The sequence below is a fragment of the Melospiza georgiana genome, chromosome 13, assembly GCF_028018845.1.
Source record: "Melospiza georgiana isolate bMelGeo1 chromosome 13, bMelGeo1.pri, whole genome shotgun sequence".
NCBI lineage: Eukaryota > Metazoa > Chordata > Aves > Passeriformes > Passerellidae > Melospiza > Melospiza georgiana.
The window spans coordinates 9,064,899-9,086,346 of NC_080442.1; the positions used below are offsets into that span (position 1 = coordinate 9,064,899).

At 42.6% G+C, this 21,448-nt stretch overlaps 1 protein-coding gene across 2 annotated transcripts in view; it reads left to right on the forward strand.

Annotated features, from left to right (window-relative positions):
- LOC131088872 (tropomodulin-2) overlaps positions 1-21,136 on the forward strand; it is a 34,759-nt gene extending 13,623 nt beyond the window's left edge. For both annotated transcript variants that reach the window (XM_058033250.1, XM_058033251.1), the window contains exons 4-10: positions 9,861-9,983; positions 10,995-11,081; positions 13,722-13,852; positions 14,457-14,564; positions 14,835-14,978; positions 15,283-15,427; positions 17,429-21,136. In XM_058033250.1, the coding sequence (XP_057889233.1) occupies positions 9,861-9,983; positions 10,995-11,081; positions 13,722-13,852; positions 14,457-14,564; positions 14,835-14,978; positions 15,283-15,427; positions 17,429-17,463 (773 nt within the window). In that variant the 3' untranslated portion in view covers positions 17,464-21,136. The remainder of the gene's footprint in view (positions 1-9,860; positions 9,984-10,994; positions 11,082-13,721; positions 13,853-14,456; positions 14,565-14,834; positions 14,979-15,282; positions 15,428-17,428) is intronic.
- The last annotated feature ends 312 nt before the right edge of the window (positions 21,137-21,448 follow it).

Sequence of the window (21,448 nt, forward strand, 5' to 3'; positions counted from 1 at the left end):
TTTCATAGGCCAGGAGTTGTTACTATCATTACATTGTGTTCTCAGTCTTTGAAACAATGATTTCAGTCAGATGAGACATTTTTCAGCTAGATCTGATCAATGTGTGATTTTTCTATGCAGCATTTTCTTTAACCTATTTTTTGCCCCATCAAAATGCCCACACACTGCTCTTCAGAGGGCTGATGGTGAGCCCCTGACATGCAGTGACAGGGCAGAGGTCCTGCCAGTAGCAGGAGAGGTCAAGCACACACTGTGCAGGAAGGAAAGCACTTTACTGCAGTATGGATTTATTGCCAATTGTTTTCAGTCTCCTACTCGTGCTGGGTCAGAGCAGTACAAGTCACTGCCTGCAGGCCCCCAGGTATTTATACCAATGCCTCCAGTCATGTCTCACCTCACTGATATTTACAGATTTATGGTTAAAATTTTTCAGTTTTCACTGTATTATATCTGAGATCTCCAGATAAGGCTGAAACATCAGTGCACAAACCCCAGCAGTGTATGGAATGGTACATACCCATAGGACTGGCCCTTGATCTGTACGAAATGAGTCCCTGCATTGTCCCTAACAGAGGTACTGTATGAGCTGGGCTGTTTATTCCATTTCAGTTTTCCTTTGATGAAGCTGGAGCAACATTATTCCTACATTTGCTTCCAGATGCCCTTAAAGTGCTTATGAGTTCTGCTTATTAGTTCCTGGTGTCTCTGGTGTGGAAATGCCACTGCTTTGCAAACACAACCAACCACACATTTCACTTCCCCCTGAGCACAGAGTGAATGCAGCCCTCCTAGCATTTAAAGCTGTTCTTAATTTGGCTTTTGATTCACTGTGTTCATTTACTTCAAAATTACAATTTCAAGAATTATTACAATTATGAGGTAATGACAGCATTTTAGGCCACAGGAATTATTCCCTTAACTTCCTCTTTGTACAATACAAATTCATGACAAAATCCTCAGTATCAGCTTTAGCAGATTAAGTCAAATGAAAACAACCATGTGTTCTGTGATTTCTGCAGTCATTTTACAATTATAATCTAAACACACAGAATTATACTACATTTTCTTTGAAGTCAGAGGCCAAATGCTATGAAAATACCCTTTGTTTCTTTGTTGGTTAGAAATAACTGAATTAATCTGAGATCTGATGAGGTCCAGTACCTTGACAATTGAGTGCACAGTGTCATTTTTGTGCTGCTTTAAGGGAACTGACTTTGAGAACAAAGTTGTTTAGTTTGAGTTTGGCATATGCTAAATTGGTACTGGAGTGTGAGTCCTGCTGCCCCTCTGTGGCTTGGCAGGAGGTGTCCTACAGAAACACCACCAATGCAGCAAACTTGCAGCAATGCAGCCCTGAGCCTTATAAAACATATAGCTGCAATCTCCATCTGCCAGATGCACTGAAATCCTCCCGTGGGTTCTATAACAAACCTGCTAATTGGCTGCTAATTGGTAAAACGTGATGGATGTTCTACAAAGTCCACGTGTGGCTATTCCTGGATCTTAGAATCTATGCTTGTAACTGCAGTGTGACTCATTTTGACACTCGCAATTGAAAACAAAAAAAACCCAGGATGGCTGTATTAAAATATAAATTACTTTTTTTTTTTTTTTTACACTTATAAGAAGATATTTCCCATGCAAGGGAACAAAGCAATCCTGAAAGACATTTTCAAATCTGATGCTACATGCTAGATGCTTTAATTGGAGAATAATTAGTATTCTTCCAAAGCTCAGTAATTAGTTCAGGAAAAATAATTTAAATTTCTAAAATGTGTCCTCAGAAGAATTCTAAAGAAGGATATCTCTTGAGGAAAATCTTATTTCTCATCTTCTGCACGTTGATGGTCTCTAAGCTGTATTTACAGATTGGTAAATATTTATATGATTATATTACATAGATTTGTTAAATTATTTCTTTACACTCGAAATGCACTGTAATGTAGCCATTCTGTAAATAATTCCAAATTAATTTGAGGCTTTTCTGCTAGTTAAAAATTAAATTCTCAAGCAGCTCTAAAATGCATCCAGTTGTGTATATTTGGGAGGAATTGATGCCAAATTGCCATTTGGTGTTTATGACCTAAGAATATTTGTGTGTCAGTAGGATTAGAGTATGTCAAGTGTTGTTTGAACTTTTGTCAGTGTTTTGTACTATGATATTTGTCTGCCACTGGAAAAGCATTTATTTTTTCAAGTTTAGGAAGTGGGATGCTTCTATTAAATGCAAAGTGACATTTCTACCAGTTCTTACAGTTACTATACAAAGCTAAAACTTGGAAATTCACTGATGAGCTGAAAAGAAGGTGGCATTTAAAATATCCTCCTTCCAGACCAGCATGTGGTACATGATGATTTTTTATCAACTGTCATTTTTTTTATCTACTGTTATTTTTTATCTACTCTGATGATTTTTTTATCTACTCTCTTTTTTTTTGTGAATATTTCATTAGAGAGTTCTTGACCCAGAAGCAATACCAAGCAGCTGCTGAAGGACAAAAACTCAGTTGCCTATGTTGGTCTCTAAATGCTGAGCAACCATAAGGTTTTGATTGTCCTAGAAACAAGCTAAACCAAATTCCAGAGCTGACAGGGATATGCGGAATGGTTAAAGCACAGGAAATGTTAAATATGAGCCCCAGACAAGGGGGACTGATTGTGCAGGGAATTGCCTTGTTTTTGATTGTAATTGTGGTTTCAAGAGGTTGGAGATGTTTGGTAAAAACAATCAAATGTATGGAATGCATTAGGGTTTTGGGCCTCTGCCACATTGCAGCTTGGTGGTGTGCTTCATTAATTGCTGTACAAAAAGGATTTAAGGCTGCATGGGAGGGATCTCACATTTCAGTGGAGACCCAAGGTTTGCCCAAACCAGGGCTGGAGTGATCACAGGCTCACACCCAAAGCTGGCCACTGAGAAATGTTTTCAGGCTGCTTTACCCACATCCTCCCTAATGCAAGTCAGGGCTGGGCACTTCATTGGAATGCCCATTGTGTGGCTTGACACCATCTGGTGGCTTTCAGGAGCTCTTGTGCAACACAGATGTGTGTCAGTAATGAGCAGTGTAGGCAGAGTAAGGGCTGATAACTGGGCCATGGTGATGGGCAGTTTGTAAGTGTTTATTTTGTGTATTTTGGATTTGTTCCTACTCAGGATAGATGTCCTAGAAATCCTTACATAGAACCTGATGGTCTGTGGAAGTTACTTAGGGGTGTACTTAAGTCCAGGTGACTCACTTGACACATATAGCTGGAACAGGTGGCTATCAGACTTCCATCACTGAAGTATCATTTTCATGTTCATGAATGACCCAGGAATAAAAAGAAAAGTGGGGAACATGAGGGGCAGTGCAGACACAAAGTATTCCAGAGCTCTGTCAGTGCTGTTTTCTCTGTACCTCAGTCTGACCTCAGCTTGAGTCCTGCTGTGGCACAGACATCAACTGGGAAGAGCATTTCTGCTTTCTTGCAGGGCTTCTCTGAACTGTATGGTACTAATGAAACACAATTAAAAAAAGTTCTTCTGTTGTGAAATGTCATTAGCTATGAAAGGTTGCTTTAAGGATTGCTGTTTCAACCCTTCACCACTGTCCCTGTTTTCTACATGGTCTTCTGCTCCTTGCCAAACCATTTCATTTTGGATCCCATCCAGTTCTCATCAAAGGCATGGAAAAACTTCAGTGGATTGGGCTATTATTATTTGCGGCTAGAAAGGGAAGGGGAACATGCTTGTATGTGATTAAATACTAACATTTTCAGCTGATTGATAAAAGGGAAAGGGAAGAAAGTACCAGAGAACTTTTGGCCAAACCTGTGTTTTCAGTTGCTCTGGCAGAGGCCATCCATGTTGCATATGGTGCTGTGCCAGGCAGAGTATCAGCACACAGCAGCAGTAATAAGAACAGTCATTTCCAGAAGGTCAGAGTGTTAGAGTGGATGCTAATGAGTTCCAATCCCACTGTGTCCAGCAGACTGCTTTCAAAAGTTAGGGTTTAATACAGAGACACATTTCTTGGATTGACATGGCAGTCGTTTCACCCCCAATGCCTAAATGGTTTGTTTAAGTTTTTGCCACCTTTTTCCTATTCTTTAGGGCTTAAATTTAGAGCTGATGTTTGTCTCTTAAGGCACTGAAAGCATTGCTGACCGTAATGCCTCTGGCCAGTGCCTTTCACTGCTTGCTTTTCTAAGACTCTCTTTTAGTCACTCACGACTTTGCCAAACTTGCACAGTTCACAGTGAAATTTCCCATGCTGAGAGGCTGCCTCGAGTTGGAGTTTTGGAAAGTGTCAGCAAAAAGGACTTAGCTGCTTCCAAGAACAAGATTAGGAGAAAACACATTGTTTTATCCATCTAGAGCAAATTTTTCCAGCTGATTTTTTTTATGACCTGCAGTGCCTCCATGCTTTGAAGAGAAGACTTGAAATGGAATCCCCAGGGAAATATACTCAAGTCTGGCATCCTCAAAATATTGTGCTTTCTTGTGCTTCCAGTTTGTTGTAGCATTCTGCAAGCATTCCCCCTGCAGTGAGTGCTGCTCCAGCTCATGTGGCAGCTCAGCAGTGCCCAGAGGGACCTGGCATGGCTGGGCTCTCAGGATGCTCTTGAAATTCTCATCTGAGAGGAATTTCCTCCATGTCACACCAGGACCAAGGGCAGGGAGGCTCCCTCCTGCTCTGACCGACCTCCCCTCCCTTTGTAAGGGCACTGCAAAGGAGAAAAAAGAGCAAAGAGCCAGCAGAGAGGCTGGGACAGAGGTGGAGGGGGGTTTGAGGAGCTGTGTGAATATTCCAGGATGAAGGATTAGATGTGGCAGCTCTGGGGAAAGGAGCTGTAGAGGAGAGCAGTGGTGAGGAAGGGAGGGCAGAAGAAAGGGAGGTGGTGGGAAGGGTCAGGACTCAAAGATTTTCAAAACCAGGAGATATAGGGGATGGGGAAGGCACAGGGGGCAATGAGGGAAGGAAAAGAGGAGAAGAATGTGCTGGGTAGGAGAAAAGAGGCCAGAAGGGAACATAACTCGTGTGATATTCAGCTCTGCCCACATTTCAAAGGTCTTTGGTGTCCAGGAGGACCTGAAGTGCAGTGGCACAGTTTGAGTTTCTTCCTCCTCTAGCACCATTCCACATCAGACATGGAGCTTTCTGCTGGACTGGTCGAGTGAGAATCCAGGATACTGGATTACTAACTTCTGATAATCCATGTGAGGGTCTGAAGAAATTCTGGGCTTCCTTCTGTTTTAAAAAAGTACAGGTTGGCTTTGGTTTATTTTTGTTCGAGCTCGCATACTTTCCAGGAGAGCTCTTTGAAGGGTTTTGCTGCAGTGGCAGCATCACAGCATGCTGATCAAAGCCAAGGATACTGGTGCAACTTGAGTTCACTTTTTGTGTTTATGCACAATAGATCTGACAGCTTTGGAATGCTTATCTCTGCAGCCTTCCTAGTCCATTGTCATAGTTTTTAAGGCATAGAATATGCTGACACTAATCCAAGAGCAGCAGAACAACAACAATTATGATAATACATTTTTATTACTGCTGGTGTTCAGCTTCATGCTTACTTGAACTTGGCATGTTTTCTTCTTCATAATACAAATTTATCCTTGGTAAGAACTAATTTAGCTCAATTTTTATAGAATATTTGTAGGGAGGTGTTTAAGAAAGCATCAACAGAAAAGAATAGTGTAAAATGAAAAAAGTGAATCAGGTGCCTGTGATTTAGGCAAGGCAGATTTCCAGGATTATTGAATTTCACTCCCAAGGTCAGTGTAGCATTCTGTAATTGAGAACAAACAGGCACTCACTGTGCTCAGTGATTCATTGAGAAGTCAGAAGTAGTAAGTGTAACCATGTCTTTTCTTGAAAATACAATGAACTGAGTTACACTATATAGGAAAAGAAAGTACATTATTGTTTTACAATTATGGCAGAAAATGCATTTGTATTATAAAACTAAGTCAATATCCTTAAAAAATCCTCCCATAGATGTGCATATGGTAGTTAATCATTACTGTATAAAAGGTGGAGATCTCATTTCCTTGCTTTAATCTGACATTGCTTTAATGGGGGCATTTGCACAATGCAGGAAAAGAGAACCTGGCTGAACCAAGTAGCAAAATGAAATCTGTGGTTTCATGACTGTTCCCAGTGAATTTCTTTTTTTTAATGGAGAATTCGCTTTCCTTTTACCTGATCCACATTTCTGTGTCTCTCTGTAGTGCTTTCCTCTGAATCCTCTTCCCTCTGGCTGTCAATGGCTTTTGTTTCTGTAGCCTCTTTTGAGGAAAGCCATCTCCTATTTCAGTCTCAATAGAAGTCTTGTTTCTGCAGTGGGTGAAAAGGAGTAGCTCTGCTGTTAAACTGAGCCAAGACAAAACTCTGCTCACTGCACTCACTCTCAGCAAGGCCCTTGTTTGTAATCAGCTGCCTCAGCCATACCCCAGGGCACCCCAGACACTTTTGGCCAGTTTGGCCAAAGGAAGGGGAGAATTGCAGTGATGAACACTTAAAATTTCACACTGAAAGAAAGCACTTGGGATTCCACACACTTTGGGTTTCTGTGCTTGTGTAAAAATAAAATTATATTTTACTTCAGTTAAGCAAAAAAAAATATTATTCTTATGCAGAATTGTGGTTGCTTTTGTCTTGTTAACAACAAAGTAGCTCAAGTTATGTATAAACAGAACTTCTGTCACTGTGTTTTTCATTGGTAGAAAGTTAAGCTACTACTATTAAAACTTAGCATAGAGCATTAGCATATTCTGGAGGCAAAATATAGCACAGCCAACATTAATTATACCAGATAGAATAAAATAATAATAAAATGCCTTCTAAACCACAGTGTGAATATAAAGAACATCAAGAGCAGCAGCCTTTCTTCATAAATCTCACTTTATAATAATAAAATGTCACTATTCCTCCAAGGCTTCTTCCAAGTAATAAATTTTAAGTTGGACCATTGAATCAAGGAAGCCACAATCCATATTTTATTTTGTCGGTGAATTCCATGATGCACTGGATAATGAACTTACAATGTACAGATGTGGGACTAGGAGACACCTCCTGAATCTTTAAACTCTGTCTTTAAATAATGAAGGAAAACAGGTTGACAGCTGTCTATAAACAGACACACAGGCTTTGCAGCTGGTGGACAGGTAATAAATTCCTAAAAACATGCTAAATACAGGAGGTTTTCTAACCTCCATCTGTTGTGCTACAGCATCTCTTCACAGTGGAATGTTCTTATCTAGATTGCAGTAAAATGAATATTTTTAAACACTACTGGATGCCAGCAAGACCCACATACATTAAAGATATATATTACTGTCTTTGACATGACCTTGCCCCTTTGAATATTTCATAGAACCAAGAATAGAATTTTTTTTCTGAAACATTTGCCGAGAATGCATTAAATGAAGCTATCATTGGGAATCATATACACATTTAACGAGATTCAGGCTGGTGTCCAAGAATTACATATGCCTGAAACAAATGTTTAAAATTGTATTCCTATATATGTGAACTGTACAGCGAAGGTATGAGCCTCTAGAGGCTTCCATTACCCCTTGATTTCTTGCTATGCAAGGCACTTGACCTTCACATATCCAAAGTCCTTAAAGACCAAATACACCACATACTGTGCCCAGTTTAGTCCAAACTCAAGGTCCTGTGTCCCTTTGCAATGTTGTGTGTGAAAGCACAGACTTGGATCGGTGTTTGTTGAAAGTGTGACTGGGGTTTGGGTCTGGGGAGATGTGGAACTGCTGCTACAGAGCAGCCTTATCAGTCAGGATAAAGATTCCCTCAATGCCTCAACCAACCTACTGAATACTCAAAACTCAGGTGGAATCACCGGTGACCTGAAAGGAAAACACTTTCTGGGCAGTATTCCTCACTATTGATGGCTTACTCAGATACTCTGATTGATTTTGGTTTTCTAGCCCTCAGCACAGTAATGAATATTTTTCCTCAAGTCAGGTTAAGTCTTGGTCAGTGGTGTCTGGGAGCTGCCATCCAACACTTCAGGTTAGGGGGTAGCACAGAGAGGGTCTGAATTCTGCCTAGCTGTGCTGCTGGTAAATCTGGAGAGCATGACTGACCCATCTTTGTAGTGTTTCTTACCCCAGATTTCCACTTGATTTTTGTTTGATGCTGCTGGGATGGCTGTGCTTAATTGCTGTGACCTAATGCAGTCACAGTTAAAATGGTCCTTACCTTTCACCCACCAAAGGCTTTTATCTTCTTGAAGCCTTTTCTAAAAAGATTACTTACTTAAAGTATCACATGAAAAATAAATCATACCGTGATACTACTTTGACTTTCTGCATAATTTTTTGTCCAATTTCTACTCAGAAGTAGTCTGGCCTTGGTAGAAATATCTCTAAGGTAAATAATGTGAATCATGTATCAATAAACCTTGCCAGAGTTTCAGAAATATCAATTAAAGTTTTTTCTGAGCTTACTCAGTGACTTCAGTCATGAAAGCTGACAGCATAAAAATAGCTGTAGACAAACTTGTATAAAAGATATAAATGAATTGGAAATTACAACATGAAAATGATACTTTGGACCATAATGGGGAAAAATGAAGTCACAGAAGTGTTGAAAAAAACAGAGGCCAAACATCTGTAATTCAGTACTAAATATCAGAATTGCATTCATGAATGGTAACAATATGACTAATAGAGTTAAAATTAAACTGTTTTAGATACATTTCAGAAAGCCACAGGACTAGATGTAATGCTTCAAGCATTATTTCTAGAGTGTAAAAAGCTGCACAAAATGAAAATTTAAAGCTGACAGTGGCCAAAGCTGCCTGCACCAAAGATCATCATTGCAGCAGGATTAATTAAAGCCTGCTTGAGAAGGAGCTGTTAGGGACAAGGTGAGGGCAACAATGGCACAGGGGACAGTTGATCATGGGGATTCCCTCAATTATTGGAGCAATGGCACTGTCTGATCCTGGGGGATCATCCAGCCCTGCCCTGGCTGTGGGGGCTGCTCAGGAAAGCTGAGTGGGAGAAAAGCCCAGCAGTGCTGGTGCCTCGAGTGCAGCTCCAGCTCTGACTCCAATTTGCAGTTACATCATCCCAGGGCTGAGGTTAACCACCATAGCAGCCTGAAGGAGTAGTGGAACTTGTTGTGCTGTTCCTGGATTTATCCTGCATTTTCCCCATTTCACAGACAGGCCAGTGACCTCAGCCTTGGGGGAATATTGCATGGAAACACATATCTGCTAACCCAAAGGTTTCAGCAGGATACAGAGCGAAACAAATATGCCAGGAGTCTTTCTTGGGCAACATGTGGTTCAGTTCAGACTTTTCAGGCCTGCACAAATGATCAGGGTAAGGCTATTTATGTGAATGATCATCAGGAGACACAGAGGGAAAATACTCTGGAGGGGCTGGGAATTAAACTGAGTTACTGGAAGAAAATAGGTTTGCTGAGCTTTCAGGATCATGTATGGAAGTTCATGAACTGAAAGATTCTTGCAGTAGGATGGTTTTAACTGCTCCTGGTGCCTCATTTAAATATAAGGATGAAATTTCTGCAAGGTTTTTGTGTAGACCTGATTCTGCCTATTTAAGGACACAGGACCTTCAGAAAAATCCCAGCTGGGACTCCTCCTGAGAGCAAATTCCTAAAATAACAATCACCAACAAAGAGCAGTAGTATGCACCTTTTATTTTTAGACTTATTAAGATCCTGGTGTGGAGGATAACATCAAATAAGAAAGATAAAAACATGCCTGTGATAATATTTCCAAGCAGTTCCACTGTCACAGACCTATTCCTCTGCTGCCAGGAGGCAAAGAAGTTGTTCCAATAATTCATTACTCACTCTGGCTTTTTTTCTTTATCTTAGGCAAAATATTTATCCCTAAAGAGAAGCCCGTGGAAACGCGCACGGAAGAGAAGGTGACCCTGGATCCAGAGCTGGAAGAGGCCCTGGCCAGTGCTTCTGATACTGAGCTCTATGACCTTGCAGGTTAGAAACACACAGATGTGATCCTCCCTCGTGTGGAGTGTCCCATGATGGCCCTGGTGCTGCTCTCATGGGTCACACATTGCCCAGGATGGTTGAAGCAGGACTCGGCAGCTGCTGCATTTCAGACGTCTCTGCTCAAAGCTGATATGTCAGGCCAGGGGGGAGATGAAGCAGCTCATGAGATTTGGGGAAGGGAAGGGTGGACAGTGCACTGCAGGCTGGGGTGCTGGCACTGTAATGGAAGTGACTGATCCCATTATATCCACATTGTTTGTAACATACTGCAGCCACCTCCTCTCAACTCTGACATCCCAAATAGCCAGATGAGCTTGTTAGAGTGGATAAAGATCCTGAATCCATGAGGAAATTTGGAATCTAACCCCTTAAATGAGAAAATTGGTTGCCAGGTGATTAGACCTGGGTATCTTCACCACTCTGATTATTTTCCAAGCACATTAGTATTGATGTGCTTCCACTGGAAACCCTGGTGGGAATGGCAATGCATTAAGCTCATCACATGTACAGTGAGGTTCTCAGATGCACCAAACAATAGAACATATAAGTAATAAGAAATTCTGGTTGTATATTAGGGAAGGAAAGTGATTAGGAGTGTAGCACTGAAACAATTTACAGGGAGGTGGTGGGATTTCCATGCCTGGGTGTTTTCAGACTCCAGCAGACAAAGCCATGGCTGACCTCATTAGTGCTGGCAGCACTCCTGCCTGAGGGAGAGGCTGGACAGGATGACCCACAGTGATTCCTTCCAGCTGGCACTTCTGGGATATGCAGTCTACATTGACTTGATTGTTCAAAAATCTATATTGGAAGTGTCTGTGTCTCCAGAATTTGGAGCCCAGAAGACTCTCCCCACAAGTAGGCATGACACACACAGCATTTTATAAAGGGGATTTTGTTTGGGGAACTAAACTACAATTTGTAGCAGACACTGTCCTGCAGTCTGTGTTCCTGTCATTAACATTGTATCCTCTTGCTGCTGTTTACACATTTCAGCTGTTCTTGGAGTGCACAACATGGTCAACAACCCAAAATTTGATGAAGCAGGAGCCCGTGGTAAAGATGGAAAAGGAATCGTGAGAAGTAAGCGAGCAGATTTCTCTTGTGGGCTGCATGTCATCTCTAGGGACTTCTACAGCTGTAGGTGGGCTCTGTTGGTCTAATTTAGTGTAATGTCACTGGAACCAACTTTGATTGATCTAACTCATCATGAAAGGTGACTTTTTAAAAGTAAATATGATGTTAAAATTCATTATAACAACAGTAGTGTACAAACAGATGATTCCTAAGGGAATTTCTTTTCCTAGAGAGCAGTATCTGGCTCTGCAAAGGTGTTTGAAAGAGTGGGAGTATTTAAGAGGCCAAGACATATAAATTTCCATTCCATTTCAGTTTAGGCAGCAGGCAGAAAACAGAGTGAGCTGTGGCTAAGAATTGGCTGCAGTTCAGGCCAGGCCATTTTGCCCCAAATACCTGCATTAACACACCTGAAAAATTACTTGTAACCATAAGTAATGTGGCTATTTGAACCATGAGGGCTCAAATGTGGCAGAATCCCTGTCAGAGTCACATCTGTGACCAGAGTCACCTTGAGCTGCATTCACAGGGAGGCAAAGCCTGCCTGGATGTGCTCCTGCCCAGCCACTGCCTCTGATCTCCCACCTGCACCTGGCTCCTGGGGCAGTGGTGCAGAGGGTGCCTGTTCTGTGCCTCCCTAGGGACACAGGAAATGGAATAATTCTGGAAATCCCCCAAGAGAAACAGCTGCAGTTACTAAAAACAAATCCAGAAATGTTTGCACTAAATAAACAGACCCTTGGTGAATCTGATCTGAGCTCAGCAGCCCACAGGAGGCTGGATGGAGGGAGAAATGGAGCATCTGAATTCCAAGCTTTCCTTGAGAGCTGCCAAGTCTTGATCCAGAGCTTGTCACCTCCAGGCCCTGGATATCTAATGGGCTAAACTTTACTTTTTAAGACAAAACTGTGGAATGCCCTTTCCTAGGGAAACAGTACTCAAAAAATGTTTTCTTCTCCTCAGGCCATGAGAAGAGCAGCTATCTGTACCAAGGGCTTTCCTTTCCATCTTCCATTGCTGCAGGGGAGGTGGGGAAGCAGACAGGACCCCATGTCACTTCATTTTTCTCAGGATAAAGCTGCTCTGCAGGCTTTCCCAGTGGGGCCCTGTGTGAGCTGCCATCTATCTCATAACAGGCAACTGCCTGCATTACTAATCCTCCTAGATTTCAGAATATTTTTGTTGTACTAAGTCAAAAAGTCAGCTATGTGAGTCAGCTAAACTATGCTCCAATCACAGACCTATGAACCAGAAAATCACCATCACATCACTATTCTTTGGTCCAAAAGCAATACCTTGCCTTAGCCAAGTGAAATGCTCCAGTAAAAATTTGCTCATCAATGTGGCAAAACAGCACCATGATTAAAGAAACAAGAAAAACTCACGGAAAGCAACAAGAAGTAGAAAATGAAAATTCCTCCTGGCTTTAGCCTGAGTACACTGGGATGTCTAACCTGAGGACAGGGTGCTTGTGTCTGCCCTGCTCCCAGTCTGGCAGGGTGTTGCCACAAGTGCAAAAAAGCTTTGCTTTTTTTGTTTACTTTCTGTCCTTGCATCCAAGGTGAATTCTCTAAATGTGGTTTTCAATTCCCAGCTCCCTAGAAAGGCTGAAGTGTTATCAGGGATATACGAGATCTCTCAAGAAATTAGTAAAAAGAGGTTTGGCATCAAAGGGAGCAGAGTGAAAACCAGCTCAAGATTTGTCTATGACCATCTCTACTATGAGTATGAGCTCTAAATAGGATGTGGTTTTCTTTTGGCCCATGATATGACATGAACCTTTACCCATTGCAATGAACAGCAATGTGTACTACACTGAGACTTGAACACAAATCTTCAAGACTTCTCCCTGTCTGCAGCATGAAATAAAAGGATTCAAACATACTTGTGGTCAGCAGCATTCTAGTGGCTTGGGAGGTCAGGGTTAATAAATTAATCTCCACAATTGTATGCATGGGAATTGGAAGTACTAATTATGTTCTAAGCTATGATTTTTATGCATCTCTGAGAATATTTATAGCTCATAGCTTCCAGCACTAAATACCACAGTTCTTTGGAACATGACTACTCAAAGATTTCATAAATCTTGGTGCTGGCAGACAGACTTACTTTTCATGCTTTGATGGTTTTATTATTTTAAAAGTGCAGATGTTGCAATTTTACAAGGGCTAATTGAATTTATAGTAAGCTGAGATAGCATCAGCTGAGAGGAGGAAACTGAGGGGCCTCCTGCTCTTGTTGCTTTATGTAGCACAGTCTATTCCTAGGTGCAGGGACATTTTCTCACTACAGTGGGCAAGGTCTGAGCATACCTTTCTTTACAGATATTAGACACAGTATCCCATCCCAAACAATACTCTTCAAAGCTGCTTTGGCTGCAGTTAATTGTGCGGGGATTTTGTATGAAGGAGGAGTTTGCCCTTGACAATGCTGCCCAGCCTGCCTGACCTCCAGTGCCAGCTCTGGGTGCACAGGGGGTGCAGAGGGCATGGCAGGGATAAAATGGGGATCATACTCCTACCTGCAGGTTTTGTGGCTCTCACAAACCCTTCTGGATTGCTGCAGTACAAACCTAAATGGGAATGGAACAGCCAGAGGGATGGTGCCTGTTCCTAGGCAGACATTTCATGAGATTTTGTGTTGCAGATGTGGTGAAAGGTGAAAAGGTCAAGCCCATCTTTGAGGAGCCACCTAATCCAACCAATGTGGAAGCAAGTTTACAAAGGATAAAAGCAAATGATCCCAGTCTCACAGAAGTTAATCTCAACAACATAAAGGTAGATGCTGTGGTTTTGTCCATGTCATCATAGGAGGATTTATTCAAATACTTCCAAAGCCTGTGCCTTTTATCCTCATATTTTGTCTCTCTTTACTGTTCAGAAAAAGCAGGGCACGCAGGGAAGGGGTGGGGAAAGGAGGCTCCTGTTGTAGAGGCTCCAAGGTCATCAGTTCCTGATCATCCTGAATTAAATGCTGATTAAATGCCCCAGGGGTGACTCCCTTTGGCTGCCTTTCTCAGCAGATTGTGAAGGAAGATCTCTCATGGGTACTGTGCAATCATCACTGGCCAAATTCAATCAGCCCACACAGGCAAGAGGAGGAGGAGGAGCTGGCATTGGAGACTGCACAACTGGCAGAGGAACAGAAAGTGGCTCAGAGAGGGTCACGTGCTGGCCTTGGCCTGACCCAGTTCTGGGCAGCGCTGGCATCTCAGGCACCTCCAGCCTCTGGGGGCCACTGTGCCCACTCTGGAAACCATCCTCACACATCAGGGCTGTTTCCCTTGCATAGACTGTGCTTGTTCATCAATCAGTTTCATAATAACTAAAATCAGCAGTGTGATTGGCTTTCCTAATCCCTGGATTTGTCTTTTTACCCTAGAATATTCCTATTCCAACACTGAAAGATTTTGCAAAAGCTCTGGAAACCAACACACATGTGAAGACATTCAGTCTTGCAGCTACTCGAAGCAATGACCCCGTAGCCATTGTAAGTTTCAACATTACTGGGGGAAAAAAAACCACAACAAATTTTAAGTAGGTTCGTGTCTGCTTTAGGATACATTCTTTATTTTCCCTTGCAGGAATTCTCTATGGCTATGAAAAGCAGAAATATAATCTCTTCTGATCTACCTCTCCATTCTTCTAAGCATATTTATGTTTTATTTCTTGTTGGTACTAAGCTCTGTTTTGCAGATTCCCTGCTATTCCATGAAACTTTCAAGATGTTATCTCATGTTCCCTCTTTTTGGCCCTTCAGGCATTTGCAGATATGTTGAAAGTGAACAAAACACTGAAGAGTCTGAATGTAGAATCCAACTTCATCACTGGGACAGGGATTTTGGCACTGATTGATGCACTAAAAAAGAATGAATCCCTAACAGAGATTAAAATTGACAACCAGGTAAAGAGAGAATGCTGGGGAAGCTCACTTTTGTTTCTCTTCTATGTGGATTCCCAGAGGGTTCTACCAGGGGACTCTGGCAGAGTCAAGGCAGCCTCTGTGGCTCTGTCATGTCCCCAGTCAGTGCAACCAAAGGGAGGAAAACTTCTCAATAATTCTACTCAAAACCCAGGGCAAAATCGCCAGGGATGGGATTCTCTTTGTAGTTTGCAGCCCAGTACTTAAATGCAAGCACCTACTTCTCTCTGATATGAATGCAAATGTTTCCTTTTCTTTTGGGCATCCTTCACTACATCCCCGATAGAGGCAGCAGCTTGGGACAGCTGTAGAGATGGAGATTGCCAAGATGCTGGAGGAGAACTCCAGGATTCTCAAGTTTGGATACCAGTTCACAAAACAAGGTCCAAGAACCAGGGTAGCAGCAGCTATCACTAAAAACAACGATCTGGGTAAGCTGGCACTGCATTTACTCATCATTTCTTGGTGTGAGCCCAGCCCTGACCTTCCCAGGCACAGCTCTCCCTGTCTGCTCATTCAGATGGAATTTTGACCACAGCATTATTCACACTGCTCCGTGTGAGGGGAGAGGCAAAGCTCCTCAGGCTCTAGAGCAGAAAACAGCAAAGATCTTACTGGGATTAGGAGCCACTATTTTTCTCCGCCTCCTTCTGGGGAGTTATTTCAGCCTTTTCTATGGAGTGTCCTAAATTTCTCACTGCTCTATCAGCTGTTCTGGGCAGTACATGAGGAGTCAAACCCATCCTGTTTTCTCAGAGGACACAGAAGTCCTGACTTTGTTGTCCAGCCTGCCCAGCCAAGGGAGCAAACCAGACCCTCCTGCTTTTGTGACCAAGGACAGGCAAAGACAATAAACCCTGCAAGTGTCACCTGAGTGTGACATGCTCTGCCCTCAGTACACAGAATACACAGGAGATGACCAGGCAGAAGAAATTTAGAGTGAGAAGGGGAAAAAAGAAATTAACTTTGTATTTTTAATCAGTTCTGCTTCAGACTGGGGTATCAAACCATGATGTCTTTGTGAGTTTCAGCTTGGGTTTCTCTCTGTGGGAACTAAGATAAAAGTTGAGGTAAAACCTTTTTCTTTCACGCATGCTTTTAGGGGTTTGAAATTTTAATTTTTAGCAATATCTAAACATTCCAACCATATACTATTTTTCCTGTCAGTGTCCCAGAAGGGTATTTGAAATATCCCATCTACAAATAGAGAAAAACCCCTTTTTCCCATTATTTCACCACTTGTCATTAGACTTATGTCCTAATCTTTATTTTCCTGTGTTTGTGTTGTTTGGTTTTGTTCAGGATTTTGTAGGACAGAATTCCTAAAGGAATTCAATAAAATAAATGAACAAAACACTGAAAGCAGACGCAAATGAATGATGCTACACTGCAGGCTTTGGAATAATGCAATCTGCCAAAAAGGCATGATGAAAAAAACCTCCTCTTAGTAAAGTAATGAGATGTTTAGTAATATATTGTTGTTATTGACTTTCTGTGGTGAAAAGCATTCATCCATCAAGTTCTACTGCTTTGTTCTGTGCTTCAGCCATTCAATATCAGGAACAGGACATGACACTGACATAACACTAAATTTTCTATCACACAAACAGGAGAACCTTGCAAATCTTATCTGGCCAGGTCAGAAAAGACTCATGTATTTTACTAGAATGTGGAGTAGCAAATGCTGCCCAACTAAACCTGCTCTATACCAGGTATAATATATCTTAAGTGCTGTAAAAATTCACACTTGTCAGAACAATCCTGCCCATAACACAAGGTTTACCACTCTGGTTTGCTAAAAGACAACTTCAGTCTATGTGGTTTTCAGTTAAAAAACAGAGTCAATTAACTGATTATCAGATGCATTCAGAGGATGTGAGGTTTAAACAGGTAATTGAATGTCCAATATATTTTTTGCCAATATTAACTGATATTGGTACTTCAGAGTAATTCAAATTATTTTCTAAAAGAATATGACTATTGCTTACCTACAGTATACACTGTGCAATTACAGAAGTCATTAATTTTTGATGCCTAAAGCTTTAATAATCCAGAGCACTGCAGACTAGAGCAGACCAGTATCAATTTAGCTGGAACACAGTGTCATTTGAAAGAACAATAAAACTGTCATAAAATCTAAATGGAATCACTGGAAGGAAGTGCAGGAAGTGGTGATTTTTTAATCATCTAAAACCTTTACCTCAGAATGTGATTTTTTGATGTGAACACTTGGTGAAATTCTACAGTCGGCAATACAAAAAACGCTGTTTGGGTACAATTATTTTGTTGTGCATGCTGGTATATGGTACATATTGATGATGGTAATTGTTGTGAGCGTTTCCCAGAAGCTGCTCCCTTCTCTGCTGGCTGCCTTGCTGGGGGGCTGTCTGTGCCCTCGGGGAGGCAGTGCTGACTCTCCTTGTTGCCCACAGTGCGCAAGAAGCGGGTGGAAGGGGAGCGCCAGTAGCCACAGGACACCAGGCACGACTGGAGAGCACCACCACTGCAGCCCCAGAGTGCCCACTGCTCAGAGGGGAAGGCGCTGGAAAACTACTGCAATGGGAGTTGCTGATTTCTGTCAATGTCTCTCCTTTTAACCTTGAAAACAGAGCCTGCTCATTCTTAATTTTCGTGGTTAATTTAATTCTTATGAGAAAGGTTCATAGTTGGTTTGATTTTAATGAAGAAAATGGTTTGCAGTATCTGAAGCCAATATGCAGCATCTTAACTGTGTTACTGAGCATAACATATAGTGACTCTGACCCTTATTTTAGATACTTTTTGATATATAAAAATATCACCTTGTATATGGATAAGGGATTCTCTGCTGAAAATAGAAATTTTAGGGCCAAGTTCTGCAATGCCTTATGTTTGTGAATAATCCTTACCCATGTGTATAGTCCTGCTGAACTGAATCCTGCAAAGGGCTGCTCCCAGGAGTAGAGCTAGTGATGCCAGTACAGGTTTGCAGGTTCCCACCCCCGAGCCTCTCTCCTGCAGGGACCTGGGCAGCTGGAAGCACCTTGGAGCAGCTCCTGTGCCCCCTGGTGGGTCTGCACCCGCCCAGCTCCCCGTGCAGGGTCACGCCTAGACGTGCAAACGTTGTCAAAGCGTACTTGTTTACATCAGCTTAGGTTAGCTGGATCATTTTGCAATGTTACACTGATGTTTTTTATTCTTACTTCACATTGTAAAGTAATATTAGTGCTGCCAATCCCGTAGACATTGAATGTTTTGGGTTTTTTTCCTAGGCCAACAAGTTTTTGTTTGCTACTAGAATGCACAGTTTACAGCTAGTGATCTTAACCTAAACAAGTATTCTGAGCAATATTTGTTTTGCTTTGAGCCATGAGTTTGACTTTTTTTAGTTCTGTATTTATGTACATTTGTTAGCATTATAGAACTGTTCTCAGGATCTTTTAGATGAAGATTAATTAAATGCTTAATCCAAGAGAGCCACTGTGCTACCAGGGAAAAAAAAAAGACATTAAAGGGGTAGTTTGGACAGCCACATGACTGACATTCACATGCTGCAGCTGAGGTTTGTCCCTGTATCACAAGGCACATGAGTATTTGTGCCAGTGCTTGTTGTCACCTTATTGTAGGGGTTCCATACTGTTGTCTCCTTTTCACAAAAGTTCCATACCTTCTTGCTGTTTCTCATGGGCAGCTCCTCAGAGCACTGACTCTTTCTTCCTCACAAAGCAGCCACTGACTCCAGCTCCCCTCTCACCCAGCCACCCCACTCTTTTATAGCATCTTCTTCTCATTGCTTACAGCTGTGGCCTGTTAAAGTCAGGCCTGTTCCCAATCTTTGCTAATTGGCCCAGCTGCAACTCCTTAGGGGTGAGATTACTTTCTACACTACCTTTTTTTTTCTGATATTCTATTCCCCTACAAATGCTTATCTGAATAAGGGCAGATTTAAGCACATGCACAAATGCTTTGCTAAATCATGGCCTTAACTGATGTGCTGGACATTATCTCAACCCAGTGGGAAGCACTCACAGAGCAGCAGCTAACCCCAATGCTCAGCAGCATTGAAATTTCAGTAAGAATGCAGTCTGATGTTTCATTTTGTGTAATTCACCATCTAAAACTACTCTCTGCCACAGTTGTATCACTGCCAACAGCTGACTGACAGCCAGAGGTGCATGCTGTGAGAGCCCAGGGATGCTCAGGTCAGGTGTGTCACACACCCCAAGCTTTCAGGAAGATGCAGAAATGCTCCTGCAGCCAGAGCTGGGGCACATTGGCATCTCTGAGACAGGGCTGCACACCACAGTCACTGCAGGATGGTCCTGAGCCAGCAGGGCCTGCTGGGGGCACTGGGATCAGAGACCTGGTGATGCTTGGCACAGTTCCCTGAGTGACATTGTCACCTTCCTGAGGTGTGAGCTAACAGGATGAACCCTCCCTCTGTGCCTTTTGTAAGGGAAATGACAAGGTCCAAGGCAATGCTCTTCCTGTTGGATACTGGTCTTTGTAGTGGGGTCCAAAGTGAATAACACTCACTGAAATCCCACTTAAAATACTTGGCTAAAGTGGTCTGCAGAGCTGGGATGCAAAGTGCAGCAGCCACAGTTTACTTCCCTGAGAAGTCTCTACAATTTACTTCCCTCCCAGTCTCTACAATTTCCACTTCTTCCCTTCCTCAGAATAAACTGAAACCTTTGCTTTGCAAGTAAAAAACAAAACACACAGGGGAGCCTTGCTAAGGTTTTCCCTGGATCCGTGCAGGATTTGCTGTGAAAAACTTTGATCTCCCATTGAAAAAAAATTACAAGTTCTGTAATACAGTCATAACTCTGCACGGGCTCAAACAGAATCCTTAAAAACCATTTGGATTACAAGGAGAATACTGGGCTTTGCACCATGAAGTTTCATGGGTGGGAAGAATCCTCATCCACAACACCTAAAGATTATGTTACTGCTAACCTCCAGTGATAGGAATCACTCTGCCCCTAATTTCTTTTCCTTTAATCCAGCCAGGGGAATCCCAATTATCAATCAATTGTTTGAAGATTTTTTTTATGGTTATTTTTTCTTTCTTAGTGGTACGTGTCTGCGTTCAAGGGAAACAAGTGCAATCCATTTCTAGTCTTAGCTGCCGTTGGCAGTGTTGGTGTTTGCATGCAGCAGTTTCACAGGGATGGGCTGGTGTGGCTGCTCCATGGTGTCTGCAGCGTCTGTACAGCTTTGCTCAGAGCACACACATGTCCTTACACAGCCAGGGGAGTTCTGCAGCCCCAGTTTGCACCATGGATTGAGGTACCTGGCTGGGTGGTACCCAGCTCTGTGGGCTCTCCATTCCTTCATCTGCCCCTTGCACAGCCAGGGTTCCTCTGCAGGGAGGAGCCTCATCCTGTGGGGATCATCTCCCACACCAGCCCCACCATGAGCCAGCAGAGTGTGCACCCCATGGCCAGAGCTGGAACCAGCTCCTTCCAGCAGGCTGAGCAGAGCTCCCAGTCCCTGGCTGTTCTCTGCAGGCAGCTGCTGCCAGCCCCTGCCAGGGGGCTCAGGGACCAGAGATGTCTTGGTTCTGCCTCTTCTGTGTGCTCCACACAAGGCCTGGGTTGTCACCAGCCCTGAGTGTCACAGATCAAACACTCAATATAAAGATCTGTTGGATGCAACAGCAGCACACAGTGCTGATGCTTGGAGGCAGATTTTAATACAAATACAGGATTATTTATCTGGTTAAAAACCTCTGCAACTAACATGAAGGGGGGCAGGATGCGACCACTTATTTCATATCCTACTTTCAGGCATCTGGCATTGTCAATGCTGAGTGGGGAACAAGGACAGAAGAGTCCCTTTTTCTTAAGCAAACATTCAGGAGTAACTGTCTATTTTTGCACATTGCTTCTCGTGTTGACTGCTTCAGTTTGGTTTGTATTTTTTATACAGATTTTTCATGGAAAAGCTCAACTTTGTGTGTGTCCTACCATCCCTGTGAAGTGTAGTGTGCACTGAGGACCATGTGTGTACATGTATCAATGACAGTGTTAGCTCTGGAACAAAGTAATTGCATGCGCACGGTGTGGTGCATATTGCTCAAGAGAAAGAGAATTACCATGCTATGTAACAGTGACTCCCCAGCATCGTGGTTTTTCTAAATAAACCTTCACAAAGGATTTGAATTTTGCAGTTTTTCATGGGTTTGTGACTTGAATCGGGCCCCCTTTGGTGCACTGATATCAGATTAAACTGCTTTCTCCTCTGTGGCTCTTGCAGCTTTCCTGGATTTCCCCTTCTCTTCTCAGGTGGAGAGACTGGAGGTATTTCCTGCCCTCTGTCTCCAGAGCCTCAGCAATTTCCATATGGCACCTCATTAGAATTTGACACCAAGACACACCAATTTCTTTCACATTAGGCCCAGTTCTAAGGTTCAAGGGGCTCAAGTGCATTGCAGGGTGCGTAACTGAGTTAATGACATGGTTAACGTG